Source organism: Choloepus didactylus, chromosome 10, assembly GCF_015220235.1.
Source record: "Choloepus didactylus isolate mChoDid1 chromosome 10, mChoDid1.pri, whole genome shotgun sequence".
NCBI classification, from domain to species: domain Eukaryota; kingdom Metazoa; phylum Chordata; class Mammalia; order Pilosa; family Megalonychidae; genus Choloepus; species Choloepus didactylus.
In genome coordinates this window covers 48,005,765-48,025,940 of record NC_051316.1, presented here as the reverse complement: position 1 = coordinate 48,025,940, position 20,176 = coordinate 48,005,765, and the positions used below count along the sequence as shown (strand labels likewise).

The window sequence follows — 20,176 nt, the reverse complement described above, 5'->3', positions numbered from 1 at the left end:
TAGAATACAAAATACTTAAGATCACATCCTTAGGAAACCTCCGAATCATTTAGGGTACATTATAAGAAAGATGTTCTACAAAGTAGACACCTTGCAGTACCACAATAGAGAAAAAACATATGTTATGGGAGTTGAGGAAAGGATGGACTGGATATTCAGAGCAGACTTTATGAAAGATCTGGAAGTTGAACTGGTACTTAAAGAATGGGAAGGATTTGCACCCAGAGAGAGATGAAAGGGGAGGACTCACCAGACAGATGGAGCAATGTCAGGAAAGGAATAGAGGTGGGAGAGCAGGAGACATTTGTTGTGAGTAGCTGTTTGTTGTTCAGTTTGTCTTGAGCAGTGTTTTTCCAAATATGGATTGAGACTCATTTTGCATCATGAGATTAATGTTATGAATAGTGTTTTAAAAATGTAATGGTCTATCTAGAAAGTAACAGAGAACATTGTATTTAGTAAGGATAAATATAGTTTTGAATAATTTATATGTTCATACAAATATGCATACATGTATTTATGTGTATACTAGGTCTCACTGTAAAATGTGTCTACTGTGGGCTATGGTCAAAAGTTTTGAAAAAGACTGGTCTATAGCAGGGAACAGCAAAACCTTGCAAAGGGTCAGATAGTAAATATTTTAGGCTTTTTGAGCCACAAGGCCACAGATGGTCTCTGTCACAATTACTCAACTCTGCCATTGTAGCACAAAAGCAGCCATCGACAATATGTAAACAAATGGGCAAACTTTACTTACAAAAGTAGACAGAGCTCCAGATTTGACCCTAGGACCAGGGTTTGCTGGCTTTTGACGTATAGCATAGAGTAGAGGAGGAAAAGTATCAAGAAACAGTGCTGGAAATAAGGATGAGGAGGGACCAATTTTTAAAATCCCTTTTCTGCCCAGCTTAGATGTTAAGATGGATTCAACTGGAAATAGGAAGTCATGTGCACAAGAGGAACAGTTTCCAGACACTTTTTAGCAAGGTTTGCTTTCTGACAGTTAAGATGGTTGCAACAAATAGGCTGGACTGAATGGGGCTTTTAAAACCCTGCCACGCTTTTATTTGTCTATGACTTTCCTTTCTAAGGGAGCAAGAGATTTTTAGCACAGGGTAGGAACTTATAGGTGTTGCCTCCTCCACTGTTCTGCAGGTTATGGTGACATTAGCTTGGTTTGACAGATGAAGCCCCTGAGCCCAAGAAATAGTTAAGTTTTGCCTTGTTTGCCCAGGGCCCAAGAGCCTTAGAAAAGGCATTCATTTGAATTAAATTACAGGGGAACTAAGACAGGCCTCTTGCTTGAAAGGGTCTGCCACTTTCCACTGGGCCAGTCTTCCTGATGGAAAGCAATGGCTAATTCAGTCTCTCAAGCACTCAGCTGTAAATAATTGTTAGTTTCAGTAGAATGCCTGAAGGTCCTGGAACTACTCAATGTTGAAAGAAGAAGAGTGGAAAGTGGCTTCGTTCTGCTTTGGTTCTGGCTTCCTTACTGCCAGTTCTTGGAGAGACTTTGAGCTGGCTGTGTCAGAATCGCCTGGGTAATTTGCTAAAATGACAGATTGTCTACCCTAACCCTACTTTGAATCCCTGGGAGGGTGGGGCCTGAGAATCTGCGTGTTAAATGAGTATCTTCATGTGATTCTGATGTGCAGCCAGGAATAGGAAACATTGCTTCAGAGAGAATTGGTATTTTTGTTCTGAATCAGGAGTGTGCCTGAGATGCCACATGAAATTTGGCCAGGGGATTATAGAGGCCCGAGAACATGAGGCTGACAGTGCACACTCAAGATCCTCCCCCACCATTTACCGACTAGCTACTCCACTTCTCTGACCCTCAGTTCCAACTTGGAAATGTCAGCTGGTCCTTATAGCTCCTTATCTACCTCGGGATGTGGTTTTCAGGATCAAATGAGCTATTCATGGGAGGAGAATGTGGAGAGATTGGAAAGATTCTAGCCCTGAGCAGGGGAGAAGCTTTTACAATTTATTCAAGGTTTTCTCAAATGGGCAATGTCCCTTGGGCAGGGAGCTGTGTAGCAACCAGGAATGCATGGTTGCATGCCAAGAAAGCTTGAAAATATGGATCTGCCTCAGGCTCAAGATTGCCAAGCCTTTGCCCAAGGCTAGGTCCAAGAGAAGCAAGATACGTGTAAGTGAAAATTTCCCTTGCCAGAATCCTGAGCTCCCAGAACTTGCCAAGGTAACAAAGCCGGTAGAGGCTTCTCTTTTATGGAAAGCTCCAGGTCCAGAAAAACAGGAAATCTTTATTTATTGCTCTGTCAAAGAATCAAGGTTATTTACGAAGCCAAATCAGCTTTTCTGCTAGGACCAGTACTCACCCAGTTCCTGGGAAGGACAGAGGAAAACTGCTTTATGGTAGGAGGGAGAGCATTTTGTGAAGCCTCAGATTTAAATAGAAGAAAATTGTTAATCTAGAGGGCATTCTGGGAACTTCTCTAAAGTTCCAAATTTAAAAGAAGCTGGGTTGGTTCCCATACACAATGGGGATGTCCTAAAATACTAAAACTAAGATCTAAAAAACCCCAAACTTTGAAGGTTTTTTGGCCTTTGTTGAAGATGTTCTACTGGTTTCCATCATTGTCATTGGTTTCTAAAGTCTTACCATTTGGGGCCTGTATGAATTCCCTTTAGTCTAACACTGAGGAATTGTTCTACTGTAAATGCCTGGAAGAGCCTCAAGCTTGACCACTATCTTTAGCATTACTGTTAATTTTATTTTGTGTTTTTTGAACTAATGTCAATACATATATAAATTGGCCAAATAAAATCAGGCAATACAAGGTAATTTTTATTGTTTCTGAGAAAGCACCCTATATTGAATTTTTCACAATAGCAATAGCCTTTTTTTTTTTTAATGAGCACTTACTATGTGCTGGCACATTGCTAAGCCTTTTGTATTCATTTCCTGGCACTAACATGACTTGTCCATCATTGTTACAATAAATTTTTCGACTGTGAAAAAATGTATACTGCGAACTCCGCACTACAGCTTGATGCTCTTGAATTTAGCTGTTTTCACATCTTCCTAGTCTCTAGATGGAGAAAAAGACATACAGTATGTATGTGTTCCATGTCATAGGAACTCTTGAGGATCTTGCTAAAGTTTGTTGGATTCCTCTGCTTGCCTTATAGTTATTGTAACTGTCTTGAGGACAGGGGCCATGTCTATCTTGTTCAGCTCTATTTATTTGATATATGGTAGGTCCTATGGATGGAAGAATGGAAAGATGGATGAAAGGACAGGTGGGAAGAAGGAAGGAAGGAGGGCTGGAAGACAGGAAGGCAAGCAGAAAGGAAGGATTGATTTCCATTTTGGTATTTCTTCATTGCATTACTAGCAGTTATATTTTCATCATTCTTGAGTGGACGTATATCTGGAGATCTGGGCATTTGGGTATTTCAAGATTCAGGAGGATTCAACAAAACGAAACCACACAAATATAGACCAGTTGGAAGGAGGAAGGGAGAGACGTTCTAAATTATGGTATGTGCCAGTTTGAAACTGTTATGTACCCCAGGAAAGGCCATGTTCTTTTAGTCCAGTCTTTTGGATGCAGACTTATTGTGGGTGGGACCTTTTGATTAGGTTATTTCTGTGGAGATGTGACGCACCCAACTGTGGGTGAGACCTTTAGATTAAATCATTTCCATGGAGATGTGACCCCACCCATTTAGGATGGGTCTTAATTAGATCACTGGAGTCCTTTAAGAGAGCTCACAGAGAGAAAGAGCTCAGAGAAGCTGAGAGAGACATTTTAGAGAAAAGCTATGATACGTAATTCAGAGTTTGCCCCTGGGAGAAGCTAAGAGCTGACACAGACCCAGATGCTTGGAGATGTTTGGAGATATAGACAGAAGGATGTTTGGAGATGCTAAGCTAAGAGATGAAGCCCAGAGTTTGCCCTGGAGAAGCTAAGAGAGGACCACCAGATGCTTAGAGAGAAACGCCCTGGGAGAATAAGCAAGAATGCACAGGAGCTGAGAGAGAGAGAATCTAAGAGAGACAGGACTAGAATATTTTGGAGAAAGCCATTTTGAAACCAGAACCTGGAGGCAAAGGACCAGCAGACTCCAGCCACGTGCCTTTACGGCCTGCAGAGGTGTTCGGGATGCTATTGGACTTTCTTCAGTGAAGGTATCCTCTTGTTGATGCCTTAATTTGGACATTTTCTTGGCCTTAGAACTGTAAATTTGTAACCTAATAAATCCCCTTGTAAAAGCCAATCCATTTCTGGTAGTTTGCATAATGGTAACTTTAGCAAACCATAACATGATAAAATCAGAATTATATAAAATTTTAAAAATTGAATTTTTATATTTTCAATCATCCTATAATAACCAGCACAAATTAATGGCTAACAAAGTGCTTCTAGGGAGAGACTCTCCCCTCCCAAAACTTGGGTTAATAAACAGGCTTAAAGTATGTGCTATTAGCTGTGTTGTGTTGACTTGGTGTTTTTCCTTCTACATCTGTGGTTGCTGACAATAACTTGGAAATAGCCCTGTCCAAAAGTGGACTAGGTTCCAGCTTTAATGACCTTTTTATATACTAAATTCTTGCTGTCCTTAGTATAGACATTCTGTACCCTATTATCTTATCATGTATATTATTGACTTATCCTTTAGTTACTTTGTGAATGAACATTTTATTTCCCCCAACAGTTATATGATTTATAACTCTTCCAGGCATAGTGACTGTGCCTCTTCCTTCATTTATATTTCACTCATGAACTATGTACATCTTAACTCAGGATTGAGTTCATAGTAGTTCTGTTATACAAATGTGAAGCAGGTTTAACTGCCTCATTTATGCAATCACCTTATTTAATATTACATATTTTTAAAAGGCAAAATAAGGAAAGCTTTAGTCCATTGCTTGATCATTATCAACTCTGGAGCTGTGAATTTCTGATGACTGAGGTTACACCACATTTCTTTTTCTTATTTGTGGCCAGTTGGTGTAAATCTGTCTGGGATGCAGATGTGGGGTGAGGAGGTGGTGATGACAGCATTATCAGCGCCGGGAGAGAAGTCTCTGTGAAGCAGACTGTGTGCACACATGCAGCTCAATCTATGCCGGGCCAGAACTCAGAGATGACACCCCCAAGAGGCCCCTTGTAAAGTCTGAAAACTGAAACTCCCTTCAGGACCCTCTATAAACTATCAACCCCTGTGCTGGGAAATAGTTCCCACCTGGAGTGGGAAGACTGTCTCCATCACATATGATCCTTTCCTTGGAGTCTCCACGGTACCAGTCCCATCAACCCTTCAGTTCATCCTCCAAACTGATGAGCAGTGGCAAGAGGGGGTGTTGTTTGACAGCTGAGCATGGAGTGGAAGGGAAGGAATGGGGCCCCTGAGCCATGCCTGCACTTACCAGTGCATTTGGGGCTGGGAGTCCTGGGGAATTATGGGCCTTAGACACATTGAATTCCAAACCAACTAAGGTTTTTTTTCACAGTGACTACTAAGAGACTTTTAACAAGGAGGCCTGCCTCTTGGAATTTAGATGCAATGCCTAAAATTACTCTTTGAAGCTTCCCATCCTGCACCCTCGGTTGGAGATTGCTAGTTGCTAAATAGCCCCATTGAGAGCAGAGGGCAACAACTATGGGGAGACCCACCCCTGTGGAATATGTCTTAAACCCTCTGGAGAGATTTCTGGTTCAGCTTATGACCTGTCAAGGAACAATTTTTAGAGAGTTGTTTTGATCATATCAGCCATGGATGGCAAGGAAATGGGATGGAGTCTATGATTTAGGAGATCCCCCTACCCAGTGGTGCAGTGGTACTGGAGAAGGGTCGCTGCTGCCAGCTCATTCTCGTTAATGCTTTCCCCTCCTCTGGGGAATGGGAGGTTTGATTGCCTCGGGGCATGCGTTAATAAAATCTTGCTAATATGTATTCATTATTGAGCACCTCCAAAGTGATAGGAGCCATGCTTATTAGCACCTCCTATATGTGATTTCACTGATCTCTCAATAAGGAAACGAGGAAGGGACTGTTATGATCACACTTTACAGATAAGGAAACTGAGGCTTATGAAGGAAGGTCAAGGTGCTGGCCAAGGTTACTTTGGCAGAGTCAAGATTCAAACCCGATCTCTCTGCTGCAGATGTTTAAGGTATGGTCGTCATTACCCACCTTCTGGTTGTTGTTTTGGGTGGGAATGGAATGAATGACGGGGGAATTGGGAGCATGGTGTCATGCAAACAGCACAGCACCAGGAGTTGACAGATCTGGCTCCTATCTTGATTCTTCCTCTAGTGGTTGAATGACTTTAGACAAATCGCTTAACTTCTCTGGGCCTCAATTTCCTCAAGTGTAAGATGAGCCTGCTTGACCGGATGACCTGTAAACTTTTTTCCAATGTAACATTCAGGTTGCTTCTAGCTAGCCAGATATTTTTAATGAGAAGCAAATCTGATGAATTTCATCAAACTGCATACTGGAGGTACATTCAATCATTCACTTATCAGTCAACAAAGGTTTCCTGTGCATCTTCTATGAGCTAGGCCTGAGATAGACTGGCAAGTGATTTCAGACCAGGCCCTCCCTCACAGAGCTTACAGGTTGTTGCTATGGTCAGGGTAGTAGTGAGAAGCCCTGCACCATTTTGGGTCAAATACTATTTACTGGTATTGTTGTATTTATCATTAAATTTATTGTTATGTAGTATTATTCAGTGGGATGAGCTACTTGTATTACTTGCTGCCGTCTAACTGTTCTGAGCTCACAGCTGGCTCTGCCCATATGCCAGATAGCTTTGTTCTTCCATTGATGACAATTCCCTACATTTAAGAGCATTTATTTTTAAGTGCAGAAAGGTGATGGTCTTTCAGTGAGATGTGCTTTTTGGCTAGATGTTAAGGAGCTGAATAAGTGATTTGAAAAGTGACAAAAATATTCATCACTATTCTACAGCATGTTGTCAAAACTCAAATTCGGTTGAAAGGGGTTCCTCACACATTTTACCTCACTGCTCCACTATTTTACAAGACTTTTTAGCTTGAGTAGATGCAAAGAGGGCATGGGAAAAATTTCACTGCAAATGAATCAGAATTTCATTTGTAAGTGAAAAAGTAAAAGAACTGACATGGAAGGAGAAGTAAAGAGAAACTTTACAGCTTTTCCTGAGTTTTTTAGTGTTAGAAGAAAGAAGTGCAAATTCATTACTCAGACCTTCAGAAGGGCAGCTCCAATTGTGCGAAACATTTTACCTGCTTCGTGCAACTCCTGAGGACTGCCCCCTCGACCGGGCTACTCCAGAAGCGGGTATGTCCATAGATTTTGGAGCCAAACTGACCTCATATAAATGACCTAACCTCAATCTCTATCTGTAAAAAAGAGGATATTAAATTGTGAGAACTAGATGAGATAATAGATATTTAAAGTGTTGAGCATAGTGCCTGGTGCCCTGCTCAATCATGATTAGTTGAGGAAATGTGTGTGCTAAGGCATTTGCTGAACATGCACAGATCAGGGGTCTCTTTTAGTAGCTTTTTGATTGGGTGACCAACCATTCTGGTTTTCCCAGGACCAACCATTCTGGTTTTCTTGGAATGTGGGACTCTGAGTGCTAAAACTGGGAAAAACCTGGGCAAACCGGAAGAAGTTGGTCACCCTAATTTGGTCAAGTCCTCACGCACTCTGCGGACAAAAAGGGCTGGGAGAAACCAGGCTACTGAAACTGACTCCAGTAAGACACTTCCTATGAGCGAGGACAGTGGCCTCCACTGAACCAGAGGTCAGAGGCCACTTTCCTTAAGTGCCAAGTTTGAGCAACAAGAGACAGAGGTTGATTCACTACCCCAAAGATTCTGCCCCAAACGCAGGACGATGCGGTGCGCCCTTCTTCTAGAGCAGGGTTCTCAACCCTGGCTGCTCATGAGAATTGCTGGAGGAGTTAAAAACAACAGCAACAACAAAAACACTTATACTTGGGCCCCATTCCCAGAGATCTTTATTTTATTGGTCCGGGGAGAGGGTGGGGGGAGCTGAGCATGGTGTTTTTATATGTTCTTAGGTGAGTCTAATGTGCAGTCTGGGTTGAGAATCACTGTCTTGTGTTACAATTTGGAGTTGGCAACAGGTGAAATGTTATTTATATTTTCCTAATGGGCAAATACAGAATTTCCTCATTCGAGTTTCAGCTGTGATGACTCGATCTGCTAGCAATGTGTGTGATGCTTTATTGAGTTGATTTGTCCACACTGGGATTTCCATTTGAAGAAAATTCCTTTGAGTTGATTGAGTGCTTTCCTTATTTTTCCCTGTTCTTTTGTGAAGCCAATACACTTATTGATGTGCTAGCTAAAGTAACTTGATTTTAAAGCTTGAGAAAATTCGATCAAAGTTGAATTTGGGTGGATGGAGAATGGTGAGATGAGAAAAAATAGTCCCCTTTTTTTGGTACCAGTTTTTCTTGCAGCTGTGGTCAGGCGCAAGGTGAACATCATCCTTCAGGTGTGCGGGTGGGTACGACAGCTTCTCAGGTCTGCTAGAGAAAGGCTGAGTGTGCTCTGTGCTGGGCTGGATGGAGAAAGGCAAGGTGTGCCACTGACCAGCTTTAGGAATGTGGGTAAGTTCTCTTTGCCATATCCTGAACCAGGTGGCGAGCTCTGGCTCTGCTGCCGGAGACCCGTAGGAAGCCACCTTCAAAAGATGAACTAGAAATAATAGGTATAAACGTTACAGTAGAAGAATTTTTTTCCTAGGCTTTCGTGTTCTAAAGGCGAGGCAGGTATAAATATATGAAAAGAGGAAGTAAAAGAGCTACTTACTTGCTTCTATTTTAAAACAACTATTTTATTCTTTACAGAGTACTGGTTGGGATTTTGCCTGGGAGGAAAGAGGGTGAACTGGCTGGGTGAGCCCCTCTCCACACTCAGTCAGATACAGTATAAATGGCTATGGGACCCTTGGTGTGGACCTGAAGCCTTGTCCTGGCTTGAGGGGCCTCCCTGAGGGGTGAGGGAATCCCACCCCACCCCAGCCTCCCCCAGGGCCAATGCTCCTAGCTCCACAGCTACCCTCTTCTCCATCCACACTTCCTGCCAGATCCTGAAGCCTTAAGGGACAACCCTGACCTGCATCCCAAGACTGAGTCCCAAGCAGATTATAGTCAAACTCAGTGTTCTAAAAAGCTATTGCTGAACATAGGAAAAGGTGTAATCAATGGTTCAAAGTTATCACCTACTCATAGGTGGTATTGATCTCTTTAATATGGTAACCAGCTTGTGGTAAATGGCATTTCATGTTTTCAAATGTGAATTTCTCCACACTAGTGACAACTTCAAAAAATTGTTTTTCTTATTATAAAAATACATATTATGGGATATATAGTATAGGAAATACTGTCAAGGAAAAAGAAGAAAAACCTGCACTTCTACCATATCAGAAATGACCATTGTTAATGGTTTGATGTATATCCTTCTATTGTTTTCCTGTGTATACACGTATCTACATATGTATATGTATTTTCCTACAAAAATACATTGAATTTTGGTAAACAGTTTTTTTCTATTTACTGAAATTGGATGAACACATTTCTGTGTAATTTAGGATTCTTATTCAAGACTTGTCTTGAATAAGCTTATCTACACAACACGCTTTTGTATGGATTTTCCGTAATTACTCTATTGTCAAACAACATTATTTTTCCAGTTCTTCCTTCTTCTCTGAGCTATTTCAGTAAATGTCCTATGGCTAAAGGTTAAGAAGAAGAATAGCTGGGTCAGACACTGGGCAAATTTTAAAGACTTGATCATTATTGACAAATTATCCTACCAACTGTACACATTTTTACACTGGAACTTTGCCAGTAGTATGTATTCTCTCTCCCTGTTACCAACCTTTGCCAATTTGACAGGCCTCAAATGGCATCCCATTTTAACAGACTTTTTTTTTTTTAACCATGGTGAGGTTGAATATTCTTTCAAATGTTTATTGACTATTAATATTTTTCACACAATTTTCTATTGGGGTGTTGTTCCTCTTTTTCTTATTTACTTATAAAAGCATTTTTATATATAAAGTCTATTAGGCTCTGTCCTATATAGAGTCAATATTTTTCTCCTCCAGTTTTACTCTGTTTATAGTGTGGTTTTAAAAAACCATTTTATACTTTTGTGTTTTCTGCATTTTTTGTTTAATTTATCTGTCAATGATATGGTATTATAGTTCGTTTGCCTAATGGAGTTGTTTTTAAAAGAGTAGTATCCCCCAAACTCCCTTCAAAGCACTCTGATCATCCGATAGAAATATCTGTGTAACTGCCACATCATGAATGTCTTTATCCCAGCGTCAAAGGGCTATAAAGAGCACAGTTAATTTTACTTGATCATCCCGCCCCTTATGTGTCTTGGCAAATGTTTAACTTGTAGGCGAAGGGTATCCAAGCCAACTCGCAATTTACTATGCAGTTGGCTACAAAGGCTGGTGGAGAAGGTTGGGGGGAGTTAAAAAGAAATATATATTTTTTGATCCAGCTAAGAGAATTTTATGTCTTGCTATTGCTAAATTATTACATCTTATCTCACAGGCTTAACAGCATCTATTTCCAGGTAATGTAATCCATCTGGAGATCCAAGGTCTGCAAAGCCCATGGTTTAGAACAAAAGGGTATTTTGCTCTAGCCAGTAAATAAAAATGACCCTTTTTTCAGCTATAAAAGGACAAAAGGTTTTGAAATTATCCACTGGGCAGGGTTTCCTAGACTTGTTTTTCTGGCACTTGGCCATGGAGCTAACCTAGTCTTCCAAACCTCTTCCATTTTTGTAGCGGTACAGAGAGTTGGATGGATGAGACTCCTCACTCCAAGATGTAGTGATTAATGCCCGGGGCCCTCTTAACCAAGGGGCAGCCTCAACCATCCATCTAAAAGTGTCCTCAGCAGGCCATTTATCAGGGTGTAGGAAGAGATGCTGTCTTGAGCCTTTTTCCTTTTGATTTAAGTGTTTTTACTCCCCCTCAGGGTTGTATGCTTTCTTCCTTGAGGAAAATCCGTTAACATTTAACCCTATAAATGTAGCCGGGAGAGTAAATGGCCATAGCTTCAGTGAGAAGTTGTCAAAGGTACTTTAGTGAATTAGTTAAAGCATTGCTTTCCAGCCCATTTTCAAGGTTTAAACAGCTCTGTTACAGGGGTCCCCTTGTTGATTATGTATGAACACTCTAAATACAATGGTCTACACAACAAGGGTCTCCCTTGTCGATTGTCGGAATGGATATAGCCCTGAAGCCCATGAGTATGCCAGTTCCTATATATTGCCCATTCTCATTGCCCCTTGCAAGAAGAAATGGTCCACCCCCTGCTCATCTTTCTCGAGACATTGCTATTGCTAGAGTAAGAGGATAAAATTTCACAAATAACGGAGCAATTTGCCTCAAAGCATTTTTTGAGAAATCAGCACTAGGCTTGGTGCTTTATTTAAATCACTAACAAAATCAACAACAACAGCCTGTGATCTCCCAGTCACTGTTCTAAATAGGTATAGTTAGTCACTTAATCCTAACAGTCACCCCGTGGGCTAGGGGCAACTACTGTTCCTGTGTTACCAATGAGGACTGCAAATCACACAAAGTTAAGTGGCTGAGCCAGGATTTGAACATGAGCAATCTGACTCTAGAGCTTGCTGTCTTAATTTGATTAAATTGATATGACAACCCGGGGAGATTGACAATGGGGTCCCCATTTCACAGATGAGAAGCTGAGACCCAGAAAGTTTAAAAACGTCTCCCATACCTGGGAAGTAGCTCAGTTTGGTTTTGAGCTCTAGTTCTAAATCCTTTTTCTATGACACCGTGTTTTTCTCACTACAACACATTCCTTTGCATTCAGAGCCTTATTCACTTCAGGGAAAGCTTACCATGGGCCAATAAACAGATGCTTTAAAGGGCTCTTAACATGCCCTTTATTTTCCTCTACCACATCATGTTCTTACTGCTCAGGAAGCTACCTGTTCAGACTGCACTCTTGATTTGTGTGAATGCCGCAATGGGAACAACCTCTAATTCTATCTGTATAAATAGCTGTAGGATTTTGCTTCCCAGCTCTTTCCTGCCTCGGGACCTTTGCACTTCTTCCTTGGCTTGGAATGCTTTGTCCCCAGATCTTGGCATGGCTAGCTCCCTCTTCTGAGATGTCAGCTATGATGTCTGCCCCTCAGTGGGGCTGAACCTGACTACTTTAGGTAAAGCAGCCTTTGCTTCTGTCACGCTCTGTGACATTATCACCCAGGTTTATTTTCTTCATAGCACTTGTCCTCATTTGATGTGTCTTATTCTCATATTTGTCTACTTTTCTGTTGCCGATCTCCACCTACTTGAATTCAAGCTAGTATAATGCTTGACCCATTATAGAGGCTCACCAAATAGTTATTGAATAAATGAATGAGTGAATGATACCACTGGGCAAATATGATGTCACCTTGGCTTTTTAAGGAGGATTGATCTCATTTGGTAATATTATTTTATTTTATTTGAATTTCAATTGCATATTTTCAGAAATGCAAATATATTATGGGGCATATATGTAACACAATGAATAAATATATCCAACAAAACTCGACTGCTAATTGCTCTTCTTCATTCATTTATCTTTTACTTTCCCTGCCAGAAATAAATTCTCAGCAAAATGTTTCTTTTTCCCTTAGGCTCTGATCACCTCCGAGAGAAAGATGGCCTCTGGGCTGTCTTGGTCTGGCTCTCCATTATCGCTGCCCGGAAGCAGAGTGTAGAGGAGATTGTCCGAGATCACTGGGCCAAATTTGGCCGCCATTACTATTGCAGGTGAGGAGAAGAGCAAGGGTCTCCGTATGGCCATGGGCAACTACTCTTAGAGAAGGTTTCTAAAGCTGGTGGACTGGAACCTTACAAAGGAGGAATCTTTAAGAAGATCTTAGAGACACACAGAGGCTGGAGCTGGATAACTCCTGATAGGGGGATGGCAGCATTATCAAGAGCTACCACACTTGGAGGGGAGGGGTTTACTCTCCTCTAGTGACTTCCCAGTGTAATCCTTTCATCAGTCCTGCAAGGTGGGCAGCCGTCCCCAAAGGGAACCTGAACCTCAGAGCCATGAAAAATCCTCTAGTAAATGTGGTGCCTATGAGAATTGTGCAGTGAAACAAGGCTTTCCTTGTTTGCTCCCCCACTCCCAAATTTCTCAAGGAAGGAGGGGCAGAGACACTGCTGAAGATGGCAGGGATGGAGTTCATTTGTAACCTTTCCTCTGCCTTTGTCCTACCTCTCCACTGGCGGTCTGAACAATGTCCAAGGTATCTGAGCTGGTGCCGTCTGAAATAGTCAGGTGGTTTCAGAAGCCCCAGTTTTTTGCTAAAGATTTTGTTCCCATGAAATGAGGTACAGAAAAGGGGAATGTTACCCTTGAAGGAGCAGGGGAAAGGGTCAGCAGATAAGAGCTTAGGGTTGGGGGTCTCCATCGCTTTCCTGTTGTTGAAGTAAGTGGGGCAAAAGTCTTCGGGCTGCATGGCTGCCTGCTACGAATGTGTGCCAAGGTCTGCCGCATAGGCTTACCCAGCACCAAGCCATGGTTTGGGGGCAGGGGTGGGAGGGAAGGCTGTTCACTTGGAGGTGGGATGAGAGAATCCTGGAACAGTCTCTGAGGTTCTCTGTGTCTTAAAAACAGAGAGATTCTGGCTCATTTTGCTTTGCTTATGAATAGTTTGGACGTTCAGTTGTGTTTCAAGAGCGTGGAGAGCAGAAAGAGAGCTTTAGACTTCCCTTAAAGGGTGATTGTTTCTTCTCTTAAGATGTCATTTACTTAGATAAACATCAGAGAATAGGAAGCCTGTGTTTAGAACTCATTAAAATCAAAGAGTCTGCAAAGCTCTGGAAAATGTAGACAACGCGTGATATTCTCGATATTCTCAGTTCCCTGTTTAGTAAGAAGGCTGGGGATGTGATGACAACCTGCAAACCACCTCAGGTTATTCAGTGTATCAGAAAATAAGGACTCTCAAGGCAGGCGGGAACTTGTTTTACTCATTAGAGTTTCTAACATGTGCCAACAAGCCCTGATTCTTGTGCGCTTTTTTGGCATACCAAGAGCTAATTGGCACATCAAATCCTTCTTTTGCATGAAGCTGTTCCCCAAGGTACAACCTGATAAAATATATTACGATTGCCAGCTCCTGGCTTAGTGAGATCTCTTTCAGACATGGACATGTTCCTCATCATTTATGGAATGGTTATCCAGGTTTCTGCCAGTGTTTTGAAGAAATGATGTTATGAAGAAAGGTTGTTATGATAAGTGTATTTATAACATAGTTCATTTTTTTAGGCCAAGAGCTTACATGATAATTACTTTTTTAAAAAACAAATTCTGTATCAGAGAATAGTATGCAGTGGAAATTTAAATTCTTATAATACATTAAATTGTGTTTTGGGTTTCTGTCCAAAAGGATCACAGAGATAAGAAAAAGGAAGGAGGGAATAGGTAGAATGAAAAGTAAACATTTCCTTCACCTCCCAACAAATGGCAAATTGAAGGGTGCTTGTGAAATAAAGTGATTTCTGGTCCGACAATTTGCTGGGTAGGGAGGGGATAATATAACAATTGCAGTTCAACTGGCACTGAGCCTGAAGTTGTATCTAAGAAAATCTCCCAGACCATTTTCCTCACCTGAGTGGGCCTCAGAAGGAATTCTTCATCTAAAGGCTTCTTCCTTTGAAAGGATGGTGGTGGAGGTGGTGGCTGATATTGGCAGTTTCCTGGTGGTGATTGGCAGTAGAGTTTGGGTTACTGTGGGGAAGGTCATGCTAGGACCTGCTTGTGTTCAGGCTGAGCATTTGTGCAAGGTGTCTGATGTCTTTCACTCATAGATTGAACATAATCCATCATATCAGTGGATTTTCTCAACCTGAGTCTTTCAATGCTTCTACATCCTCTAGTGGACTCCCTTAATCCATCCTCCTGCCCCTTTCTGCTTGGGTGGATCTTTACCATTCCCAAATGAGTATCTTAAAAGAGAATGTGACTTAGAACACATACATTGCCAAGAAAGGATGTTCTGAGGGAGTTACCTGGTGTTTTGTTTCTGCGGCTTGGGAAGAGACACCTGTGTAGGAGGTAGAGCATAAAAGAAAGGACTAGAGATGCAGAAAAGCCATCATCAGACATGGTATTATTCCTTGTTCTCCATTTTTACTAAACCCCTTACATTTACTGGAAAACATAAAAGATCTTGGGTGGTAAAATATACTCACTAGTATTCAGAGCTTCCTTCTTTCAGTTCACTCTAAGAGCACACATACTTCCTCTACACTACAGGAAGCCCAAACATGCGATCTCTCCCCATCCATGTGCCCCTCCCGGGGCTTCCTCCTTAAACAGACCCTCCTAGTGTACCATTAGGTCTTGATCATGATTATCAGACCTTGGGAAAGATCCTGCAGTTTCTTGATGGTAGTTTCAAGAATAAAAATGGTGAACTGTTTTTAAGCCATGCAGTCTGGCACTAACTGTGCCAACTATTCAGTATGCATTGAGTCATTTGAACCCAACAACAACAGATGAAATCAATACAATTTTTAGTCTCTGTTTCTTTTCACAGATTAGGAATCAGGTTGAGAGCAGGTAAGGGTAAGCTTGTACAAAACCTAGCTTCAAACGGACCCAGCCTGATTCCAAAGCTCTGATCACCTCCCAGCACCATTGTTACCTTTGATGCTTTTGGCTACAAGGATTTTTAAAAATGGTACAAAGGTGACATTTGCTCAAGTTTCCAAGAGAGTTTTGGGGTACGTTGGACTCCCTTCCTCCTTCTCTCAGCACCTACCTTGCTTGATTCCTTTGTCTTTCCTTTCTCTTTCTTTCCTCCCTTCAGTCCTCCATTCCACTCTGTTTTAGCTTCCTCAGGTGCTGTAACAAAGTCCCACAAACTGGTTGGCTTAAAATGACAGTAATTTATTCTCTCTTAACTCTAGAGGCTATAAGTCCAAGATTAAGGTGTCATTGAGGCCCTACTCTCTGAAGTCTCTAGGGAAAAAATCCTTCCTTATCTCTTCCAGCTTCTAGTTGTCCTGGGTGTTCCTTGGCTCATGAGAGCACAACCCTAGTCTCTCCCCTGTCATCACATGTGTGCCTCTTTGGGTTCTCTCCTCTAAGGCCCACTCTAAATACAGGGCAATTGCTTCTCAAGATCCTTAATTACAGCTCTAAATATTTCCAAATAAGGTCCCATTATGAGGTTTCTAGTGGACAAGAATTCAACCCAGTACACACTCTGTTTACAAAATACTTGCTGTGAACCAGAGGAGCAGTGAACAAGACAGGCAAGGTCTCTTGCCCTCCTTACATTCTGGTGGGCAAACACAGACGATAGATAAGTAAGCAAATAAACAGACAAGGTAAATATAAATTGGGATAACTGCAAAAGGAAATAGAAAGGGTGAGTGTGTGATATGACAGAGGCAGGCTACTTTGATGGATGGTCATAAAAGGCCACTTTCTGGAGGCGACTCTCAGTTTGAAAACTGCAAGAAAATGAGCTAGCTTTTTGAATAGCTGGGGGAAGAGTATACCACAAACAGCAAGGGGAAAGGCCCAGAGGCAAGAAAGGGCTGAGAGGAGACCAATGTATCTGAAGCATGGTGAGCAAGGGGGAAGTGGAACAAAGTCAAGTTGAGGAGTTGGGCAGAGTCAGATCCTGAAGTGCTTTGTAGACTGGGGTTAGGGTTTTGAGTTTTTGTTCTCAACTTGATGGGCAGCCATTGGAATTTTAAAAGATCACTTTGGCTGCAGCATGGGGAATGGATTGCAAGGACCAAGTAGAAGAGGGGAGACTAGTTGGAGGTGCTTTTCTGTATAGTCCTTCCATGAAAACAAAACCAGTGGTTAAATTGCCTTCTCCACATGGGTTTTTGGTTTTTCTTTGCCTTCCCTCCTCACCAGGTTTGACTATGAGGGGCTGGAGCCTAAGACAACATATTACATCATGAGGGACCTGGAGACCTTGATCACAGACAAGTCCTTCATCGGCCAGCAGTTTGCTGTGGGGAGCAACGTCTACAGTGTGGCCAAGACAGACAGCTTTGAATACGTGGACCCTGTGGATGGTGCTGTGACCAAGAAACAGGTATTTACTTGAGAATCCCAAAACAGGTTATCAGGCAGAGCCAGGGTCAAAGAGTCATAGTGTTGAAGAGGACTTTAGGGATGATCTTTTCTGGGATCCTGGTTTTACAAATGAGAACCCTACACCCAGGAGAATGAACATCCCTTATTGAGGGCTAACTAACCAACTCACCTAGCTAGTTAGTGGCAGACGGTGGATTAGAGCACAGGACCCTGACTGTCCAGTATTCTCTCCACTTGTTAACTGTTGGGCCAATACCTCAAATAGCTGTAGACCCAACATGTCCTTCTAAGATGTTTGCAGCATGCAGGCTCTCTGATGTAGTGGTCACTATTTGTGACAGATTCATAAAAGCTTCCAAAAGCAAAAGATTGCTGTGTGTAGGACCCTCAGGTCCAGATGATTTTATCTTCTATTACCTTATGTCATTGTGGAATTACATGAACTTAGTTATATGGGTTTAACACTCATGGTAGGGGAGGAGACAGTTGGAAAATTTGCCCCAAAACTCAAAAGGAAGATTGATGGTTGAGAATTATTACCATAGATAAGTGACAGTATCAACCGCATCTTCAATTTCAGCCTGATTTTTGTGAATTAACTTGAAAATGATTACAATTGTTTTAAAAATTATTTTTGCAATTCATTTTCCTTTTGGTTGTGTTTATTTATTGGCCATGCAAATAATGATCTCCTTGGGAGCACATTTTTAACACTTACTGTCTAAATAAGACACCTGAGTAATGTTAAGAGACATTCCATTCTAAAATCCCTAAATTCTTATCTTCTTATACATTCTTCATCACATACAGACAACAAAACAGGTCAGAAGTTGCAGGTCTTTCGGACTAGACACAATAGTAGTTACTGCTATTTTCATTTTGGCTAATATTTCATATATACTCCTTGTTCTAAGTTCCCTTCCCTTGCACATGTTGCTAAGCCCAGTGCCCTTTTGTTACTCTCTTAGTATCCTCTATCTGGTCTGCTGAGTTTTATGGTGATCTTTCATTTCTATCAAAATTTCAGGCATTCGTTATAGAGAGGCTTCTGTGGCCTGACCAATTGACTGCAGCCTTACTTTGGAAAGTTACCGGGTAGTAAAGAAAATAGCTTCTAAGAAGTTGTAAGATCTGGAATCAAATCCAACCCCTGCCACTTAGTAATTTTGTGATTTGGGGGAAGTTGTTTATTTTCTTTGAGTGACACTTCCTTCCTCATCTGTAAAATACTGATCTCACAGACTTGTTTTAGAAATGGAATGGAATAAGACGCACAAAGTTCTTAGCTATCCTTTACCTGGGGAGTGCACAATACATTTTTGGGGGGGATGTGTTTTGTTTCACTCCAGATGCATTCTTGTAGTTTGGGTTGAATTTTCTCTGAAATAATACCAGTGACTCCCCTGGAAATATGCAGTGGCGGGCTCATATGTGGCATCTGAGCTCTTATGCTATGCCCTGGATACATCTTTTCTGGTTTTGTACCACATTCCCTCTCCCATTTTACGTGGGGCCCTCAGAACAAGCTTTTCCCAAATACAAGTTATGTTTTGTTTTTGTTGCTGTAGAATTTATTGTTTGTTTGTTTTAAAATTTTGTTTTACATTTTTTATGGTGAAATATAACATAAATACAGAAAAGTGATAACTTTCAAACTACGATTTGACAAGTAGTCAGCAAATTTCAAAGAATCTTATAGCGTTACAGTTCCACAATTTCAGTTATTTCCTTATTGTGAAATATAACACATATACAGAAATGTGATAAATTTCAAAGTACAATTTAACAACTAGCTACAGAGCAAATTTCAAAGCATGTTATGGGTTACAGTTCCACCATGTCAGTTATTTCCTTCTAGCCATTCTAGTATCCTAGAAACTAAAAAAAAAAAATATATATATATATGAAGATTCCATATTTTCAATCCTTTGTGAAATCCTATCTTGTCTATTGCTATACCCCTCTCTCTCATTTGATCACTTTCTCAATCTTCAGGGATATCTGGGCAGCAACCACCCTAACTTTTTCATATTGAAAAGGGGTGTCAACATTATGGGGAATGGGAATGCATCTGGCTGATGATCTTGGAGAGGCTATTGCCTCTGGGTTTTGGGACTTATCTGGCATAGGATCATTCTGGAGGATTTAAGTTTCTGAAAAATAAACTTAGTGAGTGAAATTTTTACAGAGTCTCAGATAGGGACCTGAGATATTTTTTAGTATTTTCAGGACTACTGTTGATCAGGGCTTGGCGTACTGTGGGTATCTGGAATATCTAGCTGGAGCTTGCATAAGAGTAACCTCCAGAATAGCCTCTCAACTCTGTTTGAAGTCTCTTAGCCACTGAAACCTTCTTTTGTTACCTTTCTTTTACCCCTTTTGGTCAAAAAAGGCATTCTCAATCCCTCGATACCAGGGCCAGGCTCATTCCTGGGAGTCATGTCCCACATTGCCAGGGAAATTCACTCCCCTGGGAGTCATGTCCCATGTAGGGGGGAGGGTAATGAATTTATTTGCCATGTTGGACTTAGAGAGAGAAAGGCCACCTCTGAGAAACAAAAGAGGTTCTCTGGTGGTTACTCTTACACATAATTATAGGTAGGCTTAACCTTCCCTTTATAGCTATATGTTTCACTAGAGCAAGACTCAAGATCAAGGGCTTGACTTATTAAGTACGGGGTTCGTAATTTCACATAACATATAGTTTGTTCAAGATAAACAATCGATGTCTCACATTATCTTCACTTAGTTTTACAATCATCATCACTCTCAATTTTAAACAATTATCAGAATCTCAAACACCCAAAGCTCTTATCAGACCCTAATTATTTATCCCTGGTATTATGTAGTACTGGTAAGGTATTCATATTAAATATAGTCTGTAATACGCAACAGGTAGTTTTTTCCAAATATAATTCTATTGTTAATTCTTTGTACCAATGTCATACCTTAGAAGTTGAACATGCAAGCACTTATTTATATTTGTAGTGCTAATCTGTGGGATACATGCCTTTAAACAACACTTTCAATCATGTTCACCTTCAATGC

At 41.2% G+C, this 20,176-nt stretch overlaps 1 protein-coding gene across 1 annotated transcript in view; it reads left to right on the top strand.

The window, feature by feature from the left end:
• PGM5 (phosphoglucomutase 5) overlaps positions 1–20,176 on the top strand; it is a 168,452-nt gene that overhangs the window by 106,351 nt on the left and 41,925 nt on the right. Inside the window, exons 8-9 of the mRNA XM_037798108.1 lie at positions 12,681–12,816; positions 16,943–17,126. Coding sequence (XP_037654036.1) covers positions 12,681–12,816; positions 16,943–17,126 — 320 coding nt within the window. The remainder of the gene's footprint in view (positions 1–12,680; positions 12,817–16,942; positions 17,127–20,176) is intronic.